The sequence below is a fragment of the Balearica regulorum genome, chromosome 1, assembly GCF_011004875.1.
Source record: "Balearica regulorum gibbericeps isolate bBalReg1 chromosome 1, bBalReg1.pri, whole genome shotgun sequence".
In the NCBI taxonomy this organism is placed as follows: domain Eukaryota; kingdom Metazoa; phylum Chordata; class Aves; order Gruiformes; family Gruidae; genus Balearica; species Balearica regulorum.
The window spans coordinates 180,997,870-181,020,983 of NC_046184.1; the positions used below are offsets into that span (position 1 = coordinate 180,997,870).

The 23,114-nt window shown below is 40.7% G+C and overlaps 1 protein-coding gene across 2 annotated transcripts in view; it reads left to right on the forward strand.

Moving 5' to 3' along the window:
* The first annotated feature begins 19,249 nt into the window (after positions 1–19,249).
* DIAPH3 (diaphanous related formin 3) overlaps positions 19,250–23,114 on the forward strand; it is a 257,984-nt gene continuing 254,119 nt past the window's right edge. The window contains exon 1 of one of the 2 annotated variants that reach the window (XM_075741732.1): positions 19,250–19,738. In XM_075741732.1, coding sequence (XP_075597847.1) covers positions 19,583–19,738 — 156 coding nt within the window. In that variant the 5' untranslated portion in view covers positions 19,250–19,582. The remainder of the gene's footprint in view (positions 19,739–23,114) is intronic. The other variant, XM_075741731.1, reaches the window with a different exon arrangement.

Sequence of the window (23,114 nt, forward strand, 5' to 3'; positions counted from 1 at the left end):
AAAATATTCCTAAATTACTTTGCTTGGTGAAACTTGGTGTTTTTAAGGTGAGCAAACAATAAATTTATCTTTTTCATTTAATGTCATCATTTATTAAATCTACATATTTCAATATTGACAGTAAGAGGGGTATTTTTCCAATAGAGGTGACTCTTCAGTGATTTCTGTGCACATGTTCTTGCTCTGTTCCTGAAGAATGTTCCATTTATGAGACAAAAAAAACCCCAAAAAAACCCTGTTCTATGAATTCAATTATAACAATGGAGAAAAGAATGAGCAAAGCAGAACGTTAGAGTAGAAAAATTTCCTTGCAATGGGCAAGGCACTACAAATACACCTAGTGCACTTGAAAGTATGTTTTTTGTTCTCTGTGACGAACAAAAAATGCATAAGGCAATTCAGTCCTTTAGAGGTCTGAATTTTGTCTGCTTTGATATGAATACTGAGACAACTGTTTGGAGTGCTGTTCCTGATAAGAAATAAAGTGAAGTAGAAGGCATTTGAACAGTATAGGGATAGTCACACTTGTAACGATTAAACATAGTTTCATGCAGAGTAATTTCAAAAGCAAAATTGTTACAAAGGAAACAAAATGTACTTTTACAAGAGCTTTATCTGACATGACATTCTAATGTAAGTAACATATGCTAGTTTCATAGTCTCTGTTTGGATTGTTTATACAATCTACTATCTGTGCCACAATCCTAATAATTGCAAAACACAATATTGCATATTTCTGCATTATTATCCTTTTCCTTTCTCGTCTATATTCTTAATTTTTAAAGGGTTTGCTGTTAACTATGTTTACTCTTAAGTTTCGAAGAAAAGGTTCACGGATGGGTAGAAAGCAAGGGTGGGAAGGTGAACCTTAGTAGACTGAGAGGGAGGAATGGAAAGATGATAAACTGCAGATTTCCAAGGACCCTAAAAGGCTAAGAAACCACTCTGGGAAATAGTTTCAACATGGGCTTGTTTCAAAGTGTTCTGAATCACTTTGCTGTTTCATCTCACACAATCACACGCCAGTGATCTGCAAGGTAGGAGGAAAAAAATCCATGCAACAGTACAGGCAGGGCTAGAAGACAGCTTTGCTGAAACAGACCAGCGAGGAAGCTTTCTTGATGGCCCAGAAGTTCAACATGAGTCAGCAATGTATCCTGTTGTGATAAAGGTTAACCACATACCGGGCTGCATTAGCAAAAGCTTAGCCAGCAGGTCAAAAAAGTCGATTATTTTCCTTTATTCAGCATTATGGAGGCTGCATTTAAAATACAGTGGTCAGGTCAGGGCTCCCCAAGATGAGAGCTGTTGTCAAGCTGGACAGAGGACAGCAGAGAGCCACTCAGATGCTCAGGGAGCTGGAGCACAAGACATAGGAATAGAGGCTGAGAGGAGCTGGATTTGTTCAGCCTGCAGAAGGCTGTTGGGAGGTTTACGTTATGTCTTTCACTTTAGTCTTTTTATTTCATTATTTAAAGAGGGGTTATAGAGAAGACAGAGACAGTTTCTTAGACCTGCACAGGAAAAAAGACAAGAGACAACTGTCACTAGCTTCAACAAAATAAACTCCAGTTGGACATAAGGAAAAAATTATTTCCCAAGAGGGGTTAAGAGCAGGCTGCCCAAAGGGGTTGTGTCATCTCCACGATGGAAACATTCAAAACCCAACTGAGAAAGGCCCTGAGCAACGTCAACTATGGTTAAAGCAAGCTCTGTTCTGACCAGGAGTTGGGACTACGTAAACTTCAGAGGTCTTTTCCAACCTGAATTATGATATGAACTATAAGGAAATCCATTTTCCTACTTATCCACAGAGCAATTACAATGCCATAATTCTGCAGTCATTTTTATGCAGCATAGACCAGCTGAATAAAGAGATCCCTTCCTATTCCCTTGCTCAGCCATTCATTCCCATCCTTATATTAACTCCTCACTTGTGCCAACACAAAAGCTTGTGCTTCCAGGTGGTAAACTAGGCAGAGAAACTGGTCCAAGTTAAAAATGGAATATTTATTTTGCCTGCCCCTCTGCTGTCACCTCCCATTGTCCAGCACAACTGTGCTGTGAGCACAACAGCAGGAAAAGTAATCTGGGGAAGGCTGAAATGCCTCTTTTGGCAGCTTCAGGAGTTTAAAGTGATGGTTAAACTACAGCATAAATTTCTCTAGCTTATTCACAGCCAATGCCCTTCAGCTCTCTTGTAATAAACTGTTTCTGTTCTAAACTGTATAATCTCTCCTTGTGATTTCTGCTCAGTTAGCTCACCTCAGCTGGTGAGCTGTGGCCTCTGTGGCATGTTACATCTGCTGTGTGATATTAACCATGTCACAAGCCAAATTTCCAAAAATGTCAAACAATTTTTCATCCCTCATTTTTTTTAATTCCTTATTTACAGGGTGCTAAGGGCCTCATGTGCCCTAGAGGGGCTCTGGCTTTATTATCTACAACATTATGACAAGATTCAAACCCACTGAAAGTGATTTAAGGTGAACTTTTTTTTCCATGAAGTGGAGGAACCTAAAAGGACTCATCACTGAAAGTACTGCTCTTAATCACTGTGGTCCATGTCTCCATAACCATAATACCTTTGTAACTTTAAAAGTATGAGAAAAAAAATATTGCTAGTTTTGGGAAGTACCCAGATGACACAGTCATACAAAACCAGAATGTTAAGAGCTGTTGCAAGCACCTGCCACTGCCAGCAGTTCCAGGCCTGGGGATTTCTCCTGCCCGGCTGCTGGAGCCCACCCTGGTGCCTGGGGACTCAGGGTCTCTGCCCAGGCTGAGGGATGCGGCTGCTGCTGTCCCCTTTGCAGGTTCAACCAGCAGCAAAGCTGAGCACATATCCCAGACACATACAGACAAACATGGGGGGCACAGACACACATGGGGGGCACAGACACAGCTGGTCACACAGATGGCCACAGACAAGGCGCTGCCCCAGCAGCTCCCACACCCAGGACTCAGACCAGACACAGGCACAGACAGCCACGTCCCCTCCTCCTCTCGGGCTGGCAGAGGCAGAAGGTCACTAGTGCAGCACGCACACCACACTCTCCAGGTTCACAAGCACATGTACATTCCACATCTCCCGAGCATCAGCATGGCCCTTCCACCCAGCCGGCACCCCTGCCTGGATCCTGGCCCCCCTTACCTACCTCCATGGGTCCCCAACTCACTGGTCCAGCTGGGTGCTCACTGCAAACATGCAGCACTCACACACTCATCCCACAGGGACCTCACACTCATGGGTCCCCCAGAATACGAGCACAGACCCTCTGCCTGCCTGATGCCTCTGCCCGGACCCAGGGCCTCCTGCTCACCAGCTGGTCCAGCTTGCAGATTGCCAGCGAATCCACCCCCCCTGCCCCCAAGCACACCTGGTCTGGGGAACGTGTGGCATTTAGGAACGGAGCTTTTGCTCAGCCACAGATTCAGTGTGCAGCAGCCAAGAAGCCATTGAACCACTCTAGTCCTCAGTTCCTTTTTCTCTGAGATGGCGGTGAGCCTGCCCACTTCACAGCACTGTTCTAAAGATCAGCACACTCGAGTTTTGAGGAGGTAAGACATTCGAGTCGTAAGGCCTAAAAAAAGAAAAAAAAAGAGAATACCTTGATGAAGACACTAAATAAAAGCTCCCTTCAAAGCAAAAGGAAGGCATAGGGAAGATTAAAAAAGGCACCTCGCCTAAGAGGTTGAAACACAAAAGAGAAGGCGGGAATTCCTTTTACCCAGCCTCAGTCAGGGGCCCACATTAGCAGACTACCACAGAGGTAAAAGAGAATCAACCTACATAACGTTCAGAAAGCAATTTATGTTACATGTCATTACTCGTTAGAGGCACTTCTTTTGCCACATCTGTGATAAGAAGCCTTCCCTGGCCCAAGCATACACTGACTATCAGGGCTAGACCTAACGCACATACCAAGCGCTCATCTACTCCTGGGCACTCACAGAAAAGGAATGTACATCTAGGGAGGACAGCCACAGAGCATTTCAGTCGTTCCCTTATCTAGAAGGCTGGGAATTATATTAAAATGAACCACATTAGAGAAATGTAAACGCAGTCTTCATGACTGGTTTTTACAGCCTCCATTTGCTTTTTTGTAGTCACCATGGATCTGTATCTGAGCAAAAATTGAACTTGGGTCATAAATCCCATTCCAGTAATATATTCGTATCCTTCACACCATGAAAAACTAAGAAACCTAGAAACTTCTAAGAACTTCTGTGCTTAGCGTAGGTTGCCTTGGTCTGTGCACAAAAATAAGCCTAAGTTAGGATCAGCAAGAAAAGCATGCAGGCTACCCGCTTCTGAAGAATGAGAAACTCTATTATCACCCCCCCCCCCCCCCCCGGCTCCTAACCCTTCTCTAGTTCCCTTCTCACATGATTGCTGTTGGGTGACTGTTCAGTCTGGTCTGTTTTTCAGTTTGTGAGTCGTCTAGGATTCCTCTACCTCTTGAAAGAGATTTAAGGACTGCCTCAGGAGGAAATGGGGCCTTGGTGATTAGCCTCCTAACCTAGGCAGTATGAAACTCCAAGTAGAAAGACAACTGACAAGATGTATAACACTATAGGACTTCCTACTGTGGCTGCTACATAATAACTACCTGTCATAGCTTTTAATAACACAGAGAAAATTGTTTGCATTGGTTGGTGCCTCAGAAGGCACAATCAGTTTTGTAAAGAATTTTTGCAGACATTGGACACCTTGGTGTTCATACAACACTCAGATATATTCTCATTGATTTTGGTTAATTTCCATTAAATCTACCCCTTTACTAAGAAAAAAAAAACACAACTATTTTTTATTTGAGGAATAAAATATACAGAAACTTCACATTCCCTTACCACACAAGATAATTAGATACTCTTTGTTTCTTTATTAAGATTGTTAAGGTTGGACAAGTGCTCCCAGTAGGTATCTCTATTAAGATTATTTACCTACACCCAACACTTATCAGCTCCACAGACTTTTAAAATGTGTCACTTGGCTAAAATTGAAGGTTTTAAAGAACATAACAACTCAAAGAAACATTTTATATTCTCAACCACTTAGTAATGCATAGGTGTAAAGTCAGGTTTGAACTTTTAAAGAATTTTTTTAGACTTTTTAAACTGCATTGCTAGTCTTCAGTTCCTCTTTTATTGCTTTCAGTTAATTTTCTGGTGAACGCTAAGTGTAAGCGGGTGCAATGAGAAGAAACAGAAGAGGGCTCATAAAACATATGGACTACATTTTTCAAAATTAGGTATAATCTAGTGTGTATTTCTAAATTACACATATAGAAAATAATAGTAGGTAACTGACCATGTGCAACACCAATACCTGATTTGTACTGCACAGCAGTATTGGATCCATGAATTAACTGCATATTTCAAGTTGTGAGTATCTAGTTTTTAAATTCTAGCCCATATATCCATTTACTACAACAAGTAACAGTAACAAGTAAACCACTTTTGCTCTTGTTTATTGAAATGGTACTTACCCAAGGAAAATGGACAGACATTTTTAAATGGCTGTTTTAGCTCCTTTCCTCTCCATCTACAGACATGTATTCCATAAATGCAAGAACAGAGGCTACAAAAAACAGTTAACATACTGAGTATGAAATGTTCTCTGTAGGAAAAAAAAAAAAGAAAACTCACAGACAGCTTGTTTATGACTGGAAGAGTGTAAACACGCATCTATTTTATTTAACTCAGTAATCCTCTGACACAACTTGTGATGTGTTTGATCAGCAGGCTTCTTGTTCCTCTTCCATCATAGAAGTCTCTCTGCTTTCCTCAGGGGTATTGACAGCTGGCAGCAATCAAAGCCATCTAGCTGCCAGTACCTCATTTAAAGGGAATGACATTCAGCTACAAAACTCCAAAATGCCTTTAATTCACTGTACTGTACTGTGCATCTCAATGAAAAAATACATCCTCACTCAGAAAAAGAGACATTTAGACCCTTTTTTCTAGGAAGAGTTTTGTTCATTAATCAGTAGCACATGGCATCACTTGTTCTTGAGCAGACCTCAGGCATAAGGCAGCCTTGTCTATCATAATCCACTTTGGATGTGTTGTCTTTGAGTTAAACAATATGAAGTCATCTCCTTTGGAATTAGTGTAATTGGTTTATCTATCTGTGGCCTTTCAAAAAGATGAAGCCTATCTCAGGAAATCACACTTTAAAAACAAATCACTCCACCTGTCTGGCTTTTCAGCCTGTTTATGGCAAGTCAAATGCAAGTTATCCCCTAATGTGCTGGAGTAGAGTCCCGTGTAATTTTCCTTCTTCTATCTCGTTTTGTAGGATTCTCAAATCCTACAAAAAAAAGTCAAGAAAGTCAAACCAACAAAGTTTTTAATGACAGAGATAGAAGGTGGAAGAACTTTTTCTGAAAATTGCAAACAGTATCAAGCCCTGTCAGCATCGTGTCCCAACTTTGGAAAATGTGAGAGTTTAGTCTCCTAACTTGGTTAAATGGGCTGGAACCACAAAGTGGCTTTCCAGCAACTCCCAGCCTGTCCCAGTGTCAGGTTTTGATATAATGCGACTCTCTGGAAAAGCAAAAAGGCCAACCTGAATGTCCCAGTACTCTAGAAAATTTTATATATTGCTGTACCGAGGGACTAACCAGGATCAGTGATGGAGCTGGCACAACCTTTTTCTGTGATGTACACCCACTGTTACCACTTGTAACTTCTGCATAGTAGTGGGGTCAGTTTTGTTTTCTACTTAACATGCTGAAAATTGCCTTGGTTACCAGAGCATGAACAGATCTGTACCCAAATTTGAACCCACGTGTCTCTCAATCATGTGCCTATCATCTTTTTTGTCCTTCAAGTCTGTCATGTCAGAGCACTGTCGACCCTCCTTAAGCCTATTTTGGTCCTCCTGAAGTCAGTTCCCAGGCAACTGCTAGCTACATCATGCTTTTATGTGTTAATTCTGTATCTTCAGTTGTGTACTTCAGTTTGCAATTTCAATCTGGACTTTTATCAGATGTCATTTCTTTCCTGGCATATACATTTGGCTCCTGAATCACTTACAGACTCATGTATTTTCAGATCTTTTTTTTTAAAGCATCCTTCCTGCATTTCAAAATTGTGTGGAAGGCCCCATTCTCAGTCAGGCTTCATAGTGTAGTATTGTGACAAAGTTATTTAACAATTAGCTTGACTTAATTAAACATAAACATGAAACATAACAAGTGACACAGAACGAGATATAGTTAGAAATAAGTGACCTTCTGATTGTCTTCCTGCTCATATGGTGCTTAGATGGCAAATGTAAGTGTTCCTTATTTTTTTTGTTTTCCTTTCACAATCCAGGTGAAAGTTCTAGTGATCTTTTACACGTCCTATTTTTCAACTCAGAGTATTTCCTCTACTATTTACTCATTGTACTTGTGTTCAGCAGTTACAGTAGGGCAAAGTGCTTAAATGAGATCTTGTTTATTCAGTGACCAGTTCTAAATGCTTCTGCATAATGGAATACAAGTTATTATAGTTCCTTCTTTGGCTCCTCAATTCAAAACCACCCATTTATAACAACAGCTCCTAATTCCTCACATTTTTCTCTCTCTTTTAACATGACATATTTGATATACTCTGAAACAATTGATAAAAAAAAACCCCAACAAACAAAAATGAAAAAAACAACCTGAATTTACAGGTCAGTTCAAAAAGCTGAATATGTTCTCTATTTCATATTCATTGTATAACCTACTGGTCAGACTCACTCAGCTGATGAAGTGTAAATTATGGGGTTTTTTTGTGCTAAAAGTCCACACACAACACCATGAAACATCTGAAGCTATGAGTTGTCCAATATCAAAATGTACAGAAGACCAGTTCCAGGGACTGTGATCGAGGGCTACAGAAGTCCCATTGACTCAAGTTGTTTCCAAGGAATATGTTATGAAAGAATTTATCCAGCAAAGCCTTGGAGTACGGGGGTGCTGGTACCGCTATCTACTCACTCCTAGAATAACTAACTCCATTGATCCAGAGAACTGACTACATTTCTTGCAGCTACAAAAATTAATCAAAATCTTATCTGTACACTTTTACAATTCTCATTTTAAAATTAGGATTCCTTTGCCATTTTTTTCTTATATCTGTATGCTTTTCCAAACCTATTTTGCAACAAGTCAAATTTTGCACATAGGATTAGAAGGTATGCATAAGGAAGTTAAATAATAGTGACTCATTTTTTTCCAGTTCCATTTCTGATCACCTTGTGCATTTTTGTATGTTGGTATTGTAGAAGGTCTGTGCCTTTCTACAGTTACCCTAAGCTGACTATTGCATCAGTCAAAGCCTAGGTAAATCAAAAGTAGAGAGATTAAAAAATGTCATTAGTGCAGCTGTTTATTATTTTTCCCTTGAGGTCACATCAGATATCAAACCCTTGCAGCTTAAAACTGAGCCAAGGTATATACTGCAGCAGATTGCCCATCTGGTGTGATTTCAGAATATTAAAATCTCCTGCAGGCTATCAGCACAAGGACCAGTCAAAATCTTTACAATCATCCAGACATCTTATTTCACACTACATAGAGTTCTGTGATCTCCAATTAAGATGTTCAAAATCATCATTATTAGCTTGTGATGAATGTTGATCGTACCACCCAACCACAACAATTCTGCATTTCATCTGTAACTGTCCAGCTAATGTGTAGTTACTGAAACAAGGTTTTGTCTGTGGTCCAAAATATTACAGGAAATCAAGAACTGCCATTTACAAAGTGTAAAATCAAACAACTTCCTAGACTCTGTTGAACACTGTCACTGTAGATTAATGTGATACAACTCCTAACTGATTGCAAAGCCATGATTTACATAAGACTGAATCTGAATGAGTATAGCTTGCATAATCTCCCAATTTAAAAGAAAGGGTTGTACAATGACAAGCTTCAGTTCTAGATACAGAGGCCAAGTTTTCCTCTGTTTCCACTTAAAACATAGATGGGTAATTATATCCATCCCCAACTCCTCTCACAAGCCATACTAATAGGCATGGAGATAAACCAGTCAATTCTGAGATTGTGCACATGTATAGTTCAGAGCTATAAAACACCACAAGTCTGAAAGCTTTATTGAACCATGCCAACTGTAAAATACAGAATATTTAGTAAATATGGTGAACATTGACAAATTACAATGAGTACTTACTGACTTTTTGTCTTATTTGAAAAGTGGAACATTAAGTTTGGAAAGCAAGTATTTTTTATTCTGATCTATCTGTTCCGGTGAATTTTCCCACATAAATGCAGGCAGAAACTCAAAGTTTAGAAATCAAATGCAGTTTAAGTGTTCTAGTTTTTGCATGTAACCCAAATATCATGCTCTGTGCATTAATCAAGAAGTTTACTATTGCAAAATGCCAGGGTCCTAGAGCTGTGTTTTGAAGGAAAACAAGGCAATGCCTGAAAAGCTTGCTGTCTGTTTGTAGAAGAGACAGGAGATAGAGACCAAATCAGAAGCAACACCCAACAGTGAGAGAGGCCATAATTAAAATCTGCATTTCTGTGGGCATACTGGCAAAGGAGAATTTTAAAGAAAGATTCAAAAAGGAATAATTAAGTTGCTTGTGCATGCTTACAGATGAATTCTTCATAGAGTGAATGCCATCTGGGGCAAATGCACAAAGGTACCTGTTTAGAAATGTAACAAATTTGTGAAGGGACTGATGTCATGCACTGATTAGAGATGAGAGTTAATTTATTCATATTCTGAAAGGTCCCAAGGTTGAAGGGGAAGTTTTGAAAGTGAGAAAAAACAATGTATTGTAACAGAAAAGGCGGGGGGGGGGGGGGGGGAGAACGAAAGATGAAACAGAAAGATGGAATAGATTTTGTCAAGAAAATATGCTAGAACATTTAGGTTGGTAGCAGCATCAATTCTTTTAATCACCATCCGAGTAAGTCCATACAACAGGAGAGTATATTTGCAACTTAATGCTTCCCACATCTTTTGAAGTAGTTTAATATCCATAATGATAATAGACTGCAGTAAAAGGAGTAAGGGAAGTAGTCATTAATCCTTTTGGGGGAAAAAAATCTGTCTTCAATTTTCAGACTATCAAAAACTATTGTTAGAGATGTGCAGTTTATCTTGGAAGTATGATTATTCAAAGTTTTATTCTCTGAGGATCACAAGAGAATCTTCTTGTTAATTCCAAGGAGTTATTAACATTTCTATTTAAATATTTCTATGTTTTCTGAATTAATATGAATATGTCTAATAAAATCTAGTGAAAGGGAGTGAATTTATTGAGTGCAAATTGCTGAAATCCCCAGAATAGTTTGAGAAAATGAGATTTACCTCACTTACCTTCAGCACATAAAAGGTACTCATCTGGTCTAAGCCAGGTATTGAAGCATCTTCTGTAGACAGTCAGGACGGAGAAGAATCTCTAGGGGTTCTTCTTTCCATTGGTTTTAGATTCATATTTTAAGAGTGGATGAAATGCCTTTTGTAGGTGCTAGCTAAAGTGAGAGCTTCAGTTCAGTGTTACTTCATTAATCACAGAAAGAGCTTAGCTTAGTTCTTTACCTTTTAGATTGCCCTAAGCTTAAGAATATGAATCTCCCCTATGTATAAATGCTACAAACCCCATACATAGTTTATGTTTTATGGAACCATAGTACTTTCTCATTTCAGGTATATCAACACTCATCCCCAGTATCATTACTGATTTGTGACGTGCAGGGCCACAGACCTTCACTCTGCCAGATGTGAATCCTGTTGATCCAAATCTGCAGTGTGACTTCCAAGATTCACCTCTCTCATCACTGTGGACATATCAACTCATCACTAGACTGTGTCTGACCCTCGTTACCTTTAGTGGACCTGATCCTGACCCTGACCTTTGGCCTGACTTTCTGGCTTGACCTCAGATGTGACTCATTACCACCTATTTGCCTGATGGTCTGGACTATTGTTTGAACCCGGCTATCATCCCTGTGCTGGTCTTGTCTTGCTTGGGAGTGGTGGGATGGGCCCTGGCTAGTGAGGCCCCTTCACCTGTTGGCCATGGCATCTTGTAGAATCATAGAATTGTTTGGGTTGGAAGGGACCTTTAAAAGTCATCTAGTCCAACCCCCCTGCAGTGAGCAGGGACATCTTCAACTAGATCAGGTTGCTCAGAGCCCCATCCAACCTGGCCTTGAATGTTTGCAGGGATGGGGCATCTACCACCTTTCTGGGCAACCTGTTCCAGTGTTTCACCACTGTCATTGTAAAAAATGTCTTCCTTCTCTCTAGTCTGAATCTCTCGTCTTTTACTTTAAAACCATTACCCCTTGTCCTATCCCTACAGGCCCTACAAAAAAGCCTCTCCCCATCTTTCTTACAAGCCCCCTTTCAATATTGAAAGTCTGCTACAAAGTCTCCCTGGAGCCTTCTCTTCTCCAGGCTGAATAACCCCAACTCTCTCAGACTTTCTTCAAAGGACAAGTGTTCCATCCCTCTGATCATTTTTGTGGCCCTCTTCTGACTCGCTCCAACAGCTCCATGTCTTTCCTGTGCTGGGGACCCCAGAGTCGGATGCAGTACTCCAGATGAGGTCTCATGAAGAGCAGAGTAGAGGGGCAGGATCACCTCCCTCGACCTGCTGGTCATCCTTCTTTTGATGCAGCCCAGGATACGGTTGGCTTTCTTGGTTGCAAGTGCACACTGCCAGCTCACGTTGAGCTTCTCATCCACCAACACTTGCAAGTCCTTCTCCTCAGGGCTGCTCTCAATTCCTTTGTTCCCCAGGTGTACTGATACCAGAGGTTGCTCCAACCCATTAGCAGGACCCTGCCCTTGGCCTTGCTGAACCTCATGAGGTTCACATGGGCCCACTTCTCAAGCTTGTCCTGGTCCTGCTGGATGGCATCCTGTCCCTCTGGTGTGTTGACTGCACCACTCAGCTTGGTGTTGTCTACAAACTTGCTGAGTGTGCACTCAATCCCACGATGTCACTGATGATGATATTAAACAGTACTGGTCCTGATATGGAGCCCTGAGGGACACCACTTGTCACTTATCTCCATCCAGACACTGAGCCAATGGCCACTACTCTCTGGATGCAATCATCCAGCCAATTGTTCATCCACCAAACAGTCCATCCATCAAATCCATATCTCTCCAATTTAGAGAGAAGGATCTCCCTCAGGTCCCCATCCCTTAGGGAGAGCTGTCTCTCACCATGCCCTGACACTTACACAGAGGTTGACATTTTGGTCTCTCTAAATTTTCCATTTATAGAGTAACAGAAACCTTGTAAACTGGCTTGTTTTCTTCCTGGAAAATATATTTTGGTTTCAAAAGTCTTCATGCTGTCAGGTTGTGGTACAATAAACCAAAAACATACTGAGAAGCCATTGTCAACTACTGCCAGCTGAAAGGCACTCCTGTAATGATTACAATACATATTCTCTTGTCTGCTGTTCCCCGTAAATACCTGAGAGTTAGTTGTATCTCTAGGTCCTATAGGATAACCTCTATATCACAATTCAACAAAATTGTCTCCCTCATTTCTGCAGAAATATTTTGTAAAAATAAGTGAAAGCATTCATTTTTCTTAACCAACAGCTTTCATTTATTATAACATAGGTGAAGGAAAATGGAAACTTGTGAAGTTTATTCTGATTCACACCTGCCATAAAACTGCCACTTAAGAAACTTCATAGAAGAAACTTAGCTTAGTAGCTATGCTGTACTGGAGGAGTACTTGTGATATAAAATACACCCTCCAAGTACCTTCTTCATCTTCCTATGACAAGAGAGGAAGTGTCTATATACATAAACGCAAGAAAGGTAACACATTGCACTCTGTAGAAGCACAGGATTACGTGTGCTAAAGAGCCATTAAAAATCAGGTTGTTCACTGAAACATGCCAAGGAGCAGAGGATCAAAAAGTAATACACAGATTGGATAGCAACAGAGTGATTTGCTCTGATTGCTGATTACATTTCATATAGAATATATTTCAGGAATTTCCCCAAATGATTTTTTTTTTTTCTTTAAATGAGAGGAAGCATTTTTCTTAATGTACATGTACAGTACTTACCGTAGCTGAACATTAAGTTGCAGTAACCATGATATGATTATATCCATTATTCTTGTGAGAGGAAAAACTAGAATGAGAGACTTAAAGATGGATTAGACCAAGAAAATCAAAGAGAAATAAAAGCTATATAAACAAATTATAGTCAATTTTGAGACTTCCTCAATACATAACTATCTCATAAAAAGCATTATATATGCACATACATATATGTGTTTCTCTCTCAAAATGATACATCTGTCAAAAGAAAATAAGGGATTTTTGAAAGCAGACAGTATCACGCCCTAGTAGAAAGTAATATAAATTATCACAAGTAAAAATGAAAGACAGACTCTTAGAAAGAAATTTGGGAAGTGAATCATAAAAAAAGACAGAAGTATATTAAAAAAGGAAAGCTATGAGGAATTCAGAGAGTTATCAAGAAGTAATGGAAGATAATTACATCCCAGCATTCTGAAATAAGCCTTAAAAACTTTATAGTAAATGCCCTGAAAAATCTCTATGCTAGATCACACTACTACAGACCCTTACATTCACAAAAAACTTCATTAGAATTTTCTCCTCTGGAAACATATTTATTTTCTTCTGGGAAAAAATTAACTATTTGCAATAATTTTACTAGGAACATTTAATAGCATAATGGTAGAATAGACAAGGTTTGAGCAGCTCATTTAATTCTTTAGGTGGCTCTGAAAATCCCACACGAAGTATAAAATTATGTAACACAGCCTTTATTGCGGCCCGTGACTCTTGGACCACTTACAGTTTATAATTTATACCAGCTGTCAGGCTTGGCCTAGTCACTTTGACTGGAGTTAGAACTGAAGATAATTTGGCCCATGATTAAATTACAAACCTGAACTTTATAATAATGTAGTATGCAATGTATCCTAAATAGTGCCACAAATCACATCTCCAATATCCTCATAAAGATCCATTTGATGAACTGTATAATAGACTTCTTTACTGATTTTTTCCCATCTAGGCAGTATCTTGAAGGAGGTATATTAAATTTCCTCAGCTGAATGAGAGGCTAGCCTAAAATATTTTGTGAGAAATTATTAGCAACATGTAATCCACAATAAATTGACGAAGCAAACTACTTCCCTACTTCTTATATCCTCATCTTTAAACAGGGTGACTTTGAAAGCTTCAAAAAGGAGAATGGTGCTATTGAGACTACAACTACTTCTGAAAGTCCTTAATTTAAATTCTAGCTAGAAAAGAGAGAGAATAAATCCATTGCATATAAAATTTTGTTTGACATTTCAAAAAGCTATGACTGATATAAAATCAATAACAGGATTGTGACATATCCTGTCTTCAGGGATGCCTTTCTCATCTGTACGTTCTTGAGTAAAGACAGCTATACAGATATACCTTTACAATCTGCTAAAACCATTTGCTTGTTATTTTCTTCAGTAGCAACTCCAATGTAATATTTACAAATGTACAAAAATATTTTAAAGACAAATCTCAGTGGAAGCTTCATTTCCTTTAATTACATTCTAGTGCCTGGAAAAAGAGCCCTCATATCCTTTGTGTTGCTCCAAAACTTGAATATTTTTTATAACTGGTGCAAGACAGATATTGCATTGCTACTTCACACTGATACTTACCATTGTGCAGGTGTGACTGACCAAGACGCCTAGCAATAAAGAATCGGGATCAAAGTTAACAAGCTTCTGGTTTCCAAAAGATTTCTGTTAGTAGCAGAAATGAATTGCAATAAATACGACCATGATATTCTCTTTGGTTTTAATGAGAAAGGGAAGAAAACAACTGTTTTCAGAATATATTAGTTCAGAGATTTTTAAGACACAAGAAATGCATGTGCCAAGAGGTCTGACTAGTTCAACTTTACCATGTCTGTGATCCAAATGGCGCAAAGCTGCTTGTCTCTACAGGCAATTCAACATACCAGATAAGACAGCATTTTCTTTAATTATCTGTCCTGTCATAAAGCCCTACTTCCACCTAAAATATTCAAAAGTATTAGACAAAGAGTAACTAGCACACACATACTTGTCTGCCAGGGTGCCAGTGAATGATGGTAAACAAGCGTTTTGAGTACTTCCAAGTGTACGTAGCAGACTGGGCAGTCAGACAGATGAGACTAAGAGCAGGATTTTAAAAAAGCATCATCATAAGACAAGTAACTCCATACATTATTAAGCATCGCATGAGTAAAACAATCTTGTTACCAAAAAAGAACCCAAGGAATCTCAAAGAAAATTACTTGTTTTTTTAGGGTTTAGCCTAAACTCAGTCCTCAGATTCCCTTTAAGCAGATTCATAACAAACAGAAGTTTTCTTGATGATAAGCTTAAGCAAAGGAAAACTTCAATCCTTTATGAAAAGACTATTAAACCCCAAAATCATTTTTGTCACATTTTAGTAGACTCATAACTAGGTAGCTGTTCATAACTAAGTTCATAACTATAACTGTATATCAGGAAATGTCTAATAGCTTTTTCCCTTGTAAGAATTTCAGGCTAGTGTCTTATTAGGCTGCAACTTTCTATTTGCTTCCTTTTTCTGATTGATAACCATGATCTTCCAGCATAGAGTTCTAGCTATGGATTCTCATTTTTCTATGGATTCTCATTTGGAGCAGTCTATGCTCCAAACAGAGAGCAGAGATGACATATAGTAATACAGTGGCAGTGACACTGACTAAATGACAATCAAATGATGTCCAAAAAGCTGCAAGAATTCTAGCTGTTTGTTTTACAGGAAAAAACATAGTCAATTTTCTTCAATAAAACTTTATTATTTGAAGAAAGTATGAATTTTCTCATAACTGTAACATAAATTTGTTCATTTATTAATGTGATAAACTTGTTAACAGCCAGGTTCCTTAGTAAATTTAATAGACTAGGCTAGATGAACAATTTGAGGTTTTACCTACCCATTGTCTTAACAATGGAATAAAATAGGCTTCGTGAACCACCCAAGCTGTGAAAATTAACTAACATCTTATCCATAGGTTACATTTAAGAATATCATATTGTAATAAATTTAAATGATTAATGATTGCTGTTGCAGTATGAAAATGTAACTGTTAAAGAGTTCCTTAGATAACAAACAGCATCTCTATAAGACATGTGTTTTTCCAACGTAATTTATAACTTGGTGTAACTACCTTATTAACTGAGTAAGATGTTAGGAAGGGTATAAGATATATATTCAGTTGGTTTGACTTACAAATAGCTATGCAAGTTTAGGGGATTTGGGATAGAATGGCCTGTTTGGTGTTTTTCATGATAGAAAGAAGAAACCATTTTCCTGAAAAGACACATCTATCTGCTTGTTAGAACACTTAAACAGTGTTAGTAATAAAGACAGTTAAACTAGCATGCTTGCTGTATAAAAACAACAACACTGCTCACAAAATCCTTCATAATTTTTATGTGACAGTTTGAGAGGATGAACCTAATTAAAGAACAGTTAATTAACTGTTTTATCTTCTCATAGGCAAGAACTAGGCATCTCCAAATGAAATATGGAGAATTACCTAAACTCAGTCAAAAGCCAGCTTGCAAATGCTGTGTATGGGGATTTATTTGAAAAACTGCCTCCCTGGAACAATGAATATTAGGAAGGTATTATTTTTTTTTGTTTGTTTGTTTGTTTAAGACCTGAGTCACAGTATATTAAAAGACCAGAGATGGAACAGAATATGAATAGTCTAATTAAATCCATCAATCCAAAAGACCAGTTTTGCAAATATCTGTATGTTTAACTTTACGTACTTGCTTTGTCTCCCAGTTTTATAATTGAAAAATTCTCATTCTAGAACAAAAATAATGCAAAATTGCCTAGCTATATGCATGTCCCAGACAATATGCATGCTAAGTATAATCTCTGCACAATTACAGTATTACTGATTAACTTCTTTCTCACAATTTTTTCCTCAGTCATGATTAATCTTGGCCAACTAAGCTGTTGGAAGAGTGTATTTGTTCTGTGAAGCACCTAACAAGCACAAGAGGGGTAGTATAAAATAATAATAATTGATCAAAAGTACTAACATTTACTTTTGGCTTAGTAAAACTGCCTGATAAATTATTCCCTTTAGTGTTTCTCTATTATTGCAACACAGTACCTTGAAAGTGATATATTGGTACAAGCCATTGTGTTCTATCCTAGTGCAATTAGGAGGTCCATTTAAACAGCTTTATCATATGCATACATAGGCTGATTAATTTTCTAATCAAATGTTCCAGGAAATCATTAAGCATGACATTAAACAGTGTTGTGCTAATTATACTCTCCACAAAGAATTCCAATATAAATTTACAAAACATCTATAGAAATATGCCAAAGGACAAACAGTTTAATGTATATAAATAATTCTAGTATCTACTCTTCATAGCCCCACAGCTCCCTAGTGTTAAAGCCAAGTCCTGCAAAGGTCCAGTTTGGGGCTGAATTCTGCTGCATTTCACCAGAGCTCCATGGCTAGTGGTAGTCATTACGTTTTGTAGGTCACTGGCTGTGTAAATCATGCTGAAAGATTGAGATCCTTATTCTTTTGATGTCATTGCATTGGAATGAGAGCCCCTCGAATTATGTGGAAGAAGTGAATGCAACTGTTGGAGGGAGCGTTTTATTTTCACCACATTCAAGACAACACAAACTGATAAAAACAATAAGGAAACCTGAGCAGCTTCCTTACTGAATGACAGAAGAAAAAGGAAACTTGTTCTGTTTTAGAAAATGTTCTAGAAATATGAATGCTGAGTGTTAGCCTTCTTTTTCTTAATGATATCTGAGTTTTGGAAATAGATTTTCCCCTATATAAGTCTCCAGTTTGCATCATTATTCTAACTACTAGTAATTTAAGATAAAGATAAATGCAAGGTATTGATTGTAGTAATGAGAATTCAATTCCTTTCTAAAGCATATACAACTTGCTAGTCTAAAGAGTAATGAAATCTCTATTTATTTGTGTATTTCCCCATAAACCACAGTGTCTTGGAGGTCTTTGTTAAAAAAAAAAAAAACAACACCACAAGAAACCCAGAATGCATTAAACAAATAGAGAATGTAGGTGTGCCTGTTCTTTTGGCCTTCCTAGTATAGCTAACAGCTCCTCCACAAAGACCATGTCAGTCACAAAACAAAATCCTGGCCTGAAGAGGTCGATAGAAATACTGCCATGGTTTTGAATAGGGCCTCTGTCTCACCTGTTATTCTGCTGTCTTAAGCTGCTCACATATTATAAAAATACTAAAGATATAAAAATATAAACTGTATGTTTATATATATTTTTAAAAATCAGGTCTCTAAATATATTAAAAAGTTACATAGACATAGACGAACCAGTTTTCACCTATCCAATAGTGGCTCTACATAGGAAATTGGAATTTTTAACAAAACCAGGCTTTGCCAATCGACATCCTAGGCCAAATCAGTGAGGGGCCCATCCTGTCCTTCAGCTGCGGGTTATCAGACCCTTTAGAAGGCAAGGCAGGACCTGGGAAGCAACACAATAAAACCTTCCTGAGAGGGTGGAGGTGTATCATAACCCCTTAGATGGAGGCACTCGTGCCTCAGAACATGGGGATTTACCCCCTCTTCTGCTGGTGTTTCCACAGAACCTTTCTACCTCAGCAGAGCTGGTTGGGGGGGGACAGGACAGTTCACTCTCTGTGACAGGGGACTGACATCCACCTCCCCAACGGACGTTAATTTGGTTGCGCACCCGCTGGTCTCTGAGGGGAACCGCCCTGTGAGGGCGGACCGTGGCCGCCGCGGTTACGTGGCAGCAGAAAACTTGCTGAAGTCCGAAACAAACCAAGACAAGACGCCCCAAACCCTGCAGAACGCCTGTGTGCGCCCACAAACCCCGCGCACAGACTGACCCCAGCCGCCCCCGTCACCCCATCCGCTCGGGACTACAACTCCCTCCGCCCAAATGACCGCGCCGCTCCGTGTCTCTCTGCGGGCGCGGGCCGCGTTGCCCTCTGGGACATGTAGTCCGGGAGGGATGGGGGGGCGAGCGAATAGGTGGGGTCACTGGGGCACCTCGCCGGCGCTTAGCTGGGAACAGCTGATTCACCGGAGATTGGCAGAAGGCCAGCCAACCGGAAAACGACATTTCTAAACTGCCGGCGTGGATTGGCCAGCGCAGGGAGGCCGGGGGGCGGGATCGGCAGTGGCGGGACGATTCGGACGGCGGGACATTCCTGTGCTCTGACAGGCGCTGGGGAGCGGCCGTTGGGAGCGCGCGCCCCTGCCCCTCGTTCCGGCGTGGCGGTGCCGCGGCTGGGGGCAGTCGCCGGGCGCGCACGTTGGCCGCCGCTGCCGGGATTAGAGGCTCCTCGTTAATCCTTTGCCGCATTGAGGCGGCGGCTTTAGCCCTGAGCCCCCCTCCCTCCCCCGCGGCGCCCTGCCCGGCCGAGCCGAGCTAAGTCGCGCTAATCGCAGGCGCCCAGCTCGGCCAGGGCCGCCGGGCCTGGGCCCGATCACGGGCAGCGGTCTCCTCTCATCTCCCCTCCGCTCCTCTCTCCGGCGCGGCCATGGAGCCGCGGCGGCCGCGACCGCGTTACTGCGCCCCCTCCTCGCCGCCGGGTCGCGGCGGGCAGGAGAACAAGGGGCTCCGTCGAAAAGGCCCGGCGGGGGCCGGGAGCGCCGGGGGCCCCGAGGAGACGGCGGACGGCAGGAAGCCCAAGTTCGTAAGTACGAGTCGATCCTTAGCTGCCCTCTATCCCCGCTGGGGCTGGCCGCGGCGGGGCTGCCCGAGGCGTGGGCCTGTCTGCGGCCCTGCTTGTCCCAGCGCGGCGCCTGCCTGCCGGGCCTGGTGCCGAGGGTGCCCGACCGTGCGGCGGCCCTGTTCTGCCCCCGCGGGGGGGGGGGTCAGTGACCTGGAGCCCCCTGAGAAACCCTGGGGGGGGGCGGGGGGGCTGGTAGGAACAGACGGGCCACGAAACGGCACCGTCGACTTCCACAGGGCTTCAAATCGTGATCCTGCCCGCTCCAGCTTTCCTCTTCCTTGCCAGCCTCAAAGGACCTGGCTTTATTTTGCCAGCATGTTTTCAGGTTGCCCCTCTTCATCATAAAGCTTTATTTTCTTTCTTGCTGTTTGACAGCTATAGGTGTAAGGGGAACAGAACAGACTTTCAGGTCTTAAATGATACTGCTTTTATTAGAACTTGATTTATTTATTTATTTGCTTTAGTGATGTAAACTGTATAGTGAAAATCTGAGTCTTTAAGGGACATACTAAAATTCTCCCTAGCCTGCTTTTACAACATTTTGGCTACCACACCAAGAAATGGGGAAATTTGAAAGGGCTAATAACTGTCCAGAAGATAATGTGTCTGTAAGATGTGTCCTAACTGAAAAGCATCCAGGAATAGCCAGTTTTTTGACTGGATGCTATGAGATTTGCAAGTATTAAAGCTGTGACAAACGTATATTCTACAGGTCTTGTATCTACCGCATGCAGAGCAGATGCATACCATGCTCATATTTAGGTGATACATATGTATTAGTCTTTGTTTAGCTGGCTCTGAGCGCACCTGCTCCAAGTTGTATTATATGCTTACAGAATAGATACTATAATAAATAACATACTGTAGATCTTGATTCTAAGGCTTCTTTGTGCTATATTCAGTAGTTGAGCGTCTGGCACTTGAGCACAGGTTCAAAAAGGTGTACCATACTTAATATGCAGCTAGTTGAAGTCAGCCAATAAGCGATATCAAACTGGAAGTGGCCAAACCTGTTCTGGAAGGTCACAACTTGTTCCTGGCATTCCTGTTTCCTGGAATCCTTTGCATATTGTAGTTGTACAGATTGTTGTCTGAACCAAGTCCTTGTGCCTAGTTTTGCATGTTAGAATGGGCGTGTATGAAACAGTTTGACCAAGAGCTGTTTGCTTGTTTTCATAATTGGCTATGTATCTCCTGAAGGTGCATGCGTGTTAGTCACGGAGGTGACATGACTGGATATGCTTTAGCATAGGATGTCTAAGTAAAAACCTATACAATCTGCTAAGTCTAAAAGGTTATATACGGTTGCTGGTATATGACTTGATGGCTGGATTATTCCTGCGGTGAGTGGGAGATGTGGATTTGTGTGCGTTTGAGACTGACAAGAGCATTGAGTCAACAGTTTTTACTTCTGATTGATACTTTAACGGCAATGTACTTATGCAATATTGCAATCATTTTCCACTTTTTTCCCTAACCATTTGTTAAAACAGGAATCGGGTGTTGCCATGATATTCACTTTTTTTCTAGCCATGTGTTAAAATAGAATTAATAATTTATAGGGAGCATAACCCTGCCACATATGTGATACAAGTAATAGATTTTTTTTCTTAGATGAAGTCTGATTGGCTTTCTAGTGAAAGAAGGCCTTCTCTTTGCTGCAGATGAGCTTGTTTGATACATGTCTAGACTTCCTAGGCTAGGCAAGGGTGGTTTTGAGTATGTGCAGATATGGGCATCAGCTGACTGGCTTTTTGAGGTCACAGTGTTGACTTTTGATCCAGCTACAGAAGATAAACGGGGTTGAATTTGAGTGTCTGACTTAACTTGGTAGGGTATATGACTGTCATGTGGATGGTTTTTTATTTTGTCCTGTCCCTGTTCCCCTGCCTCATTTCTGAAACTTTTAAGGATATTCTCAGTCATCCCTGCTTAAATTTATGAGAATGTCTTGTCAAACTGCAACTTTCAGGAACATTTGAAAATTTGTCAAAAGATGTGATCATCCAGCTGTATTTAGTTTTGGTGAGACTTCACCGTGAGCACTGTGGGCAGTTCTGGGCCCCACAATTTAAGAAGGATGTGAAGGTTCTTGAATGCCTCCAGAGGAGGGAAACAAAGCTGGTGAAAGGGCTGGAAGGAATGTCCTGTGAGGAGTGGTTGAGGACTTTGGGCTTGGCTACCTTGGAGAGCAGGAGGCTGAGGGGCGACCTCATGGCTCTCTGCAGCTTCCTGAGGAGGGGAAGTGGAGAGGGACGCGCTGAGCTCTTCTGCCTGGGATCCAGTGACAGAACGCATGGGAATGGTTCAAAGCTGGGCCAGGGGAGGTTTAGACTGGACATTAGGAAGCATTTCTTTACCGAGAGGGTGGTCAAACACTGGAACAGACTTCCTAGAGAGGTGGTCGATGTCCCAGGCCTGTCAGTGTTTAAGGGACAATGCCCTTAATAACAGGCTTTAGCTTTTGGTCAGCCCTGAATTGGTCAGACAGTTGGACTAGATGATCATTGTAGGTTCCTTCCAACTGAAATATTCTATTCTACCCTGAGGTGTTGATAGGGGACTGAAGAATGATAGTTCTCTGAACCAGGATTGTGGTCTAGGTATGCCATTAGCTCACTGGGTCAGCTTCAGAAGACCCTCTAGTCCCTGGCTTGTCCTGGCTAATAATTTCTGGTGAAGAAACATATACAGTGGCACAGTTAGAATTACTGTAATACTGTCATAGTTGTAGACATCAACCAGGTTCTTTAATTGGGATAGTTCACTTAAAAGGTACTATGATATGCTTTTCTTTCTACTGCTTCATAAATTTCTGCCCTGAGATATTGCAATACACGATATTTATCACTCTCCTTCCTATCTACCTCCTGTTGTCTTACAAGACTGGTTTGTTTTTTTTGGGGTGGGAGATGGTATATCTATGTTTACATCTACCTTGTTCTGTAATACATCTTCAATATACTTTTGTTAGTTAAATTAGTTTTGTGTCAGAATACATAATACTTCTCTCACCCCTTTGAATTCTCTGTAATCCAGCCTTAGATATAGGCTGTAGCCTTTTCTGTGTTTGGGATATTTACAGTGCCATACTTCTTTATGTCACCTGAATTATGTTTCTGATCTCTTATATGTTTGTCAAATGTGGATGAAATTGGCTGATAGATTCAGTGAACTGAAGTAATCCAAATTGTATTAGTCTAATTTTCCTCACTGCAAAAGGCTTGAAAATAAGTTCCAGGTTGGACCCTTCCAATCAATGCAACATATTGATCTGTCACAGCAGATATGCTAATCTGAAAAAGAATTTGATTCCTGACAAACCTTGAGGTGAAAT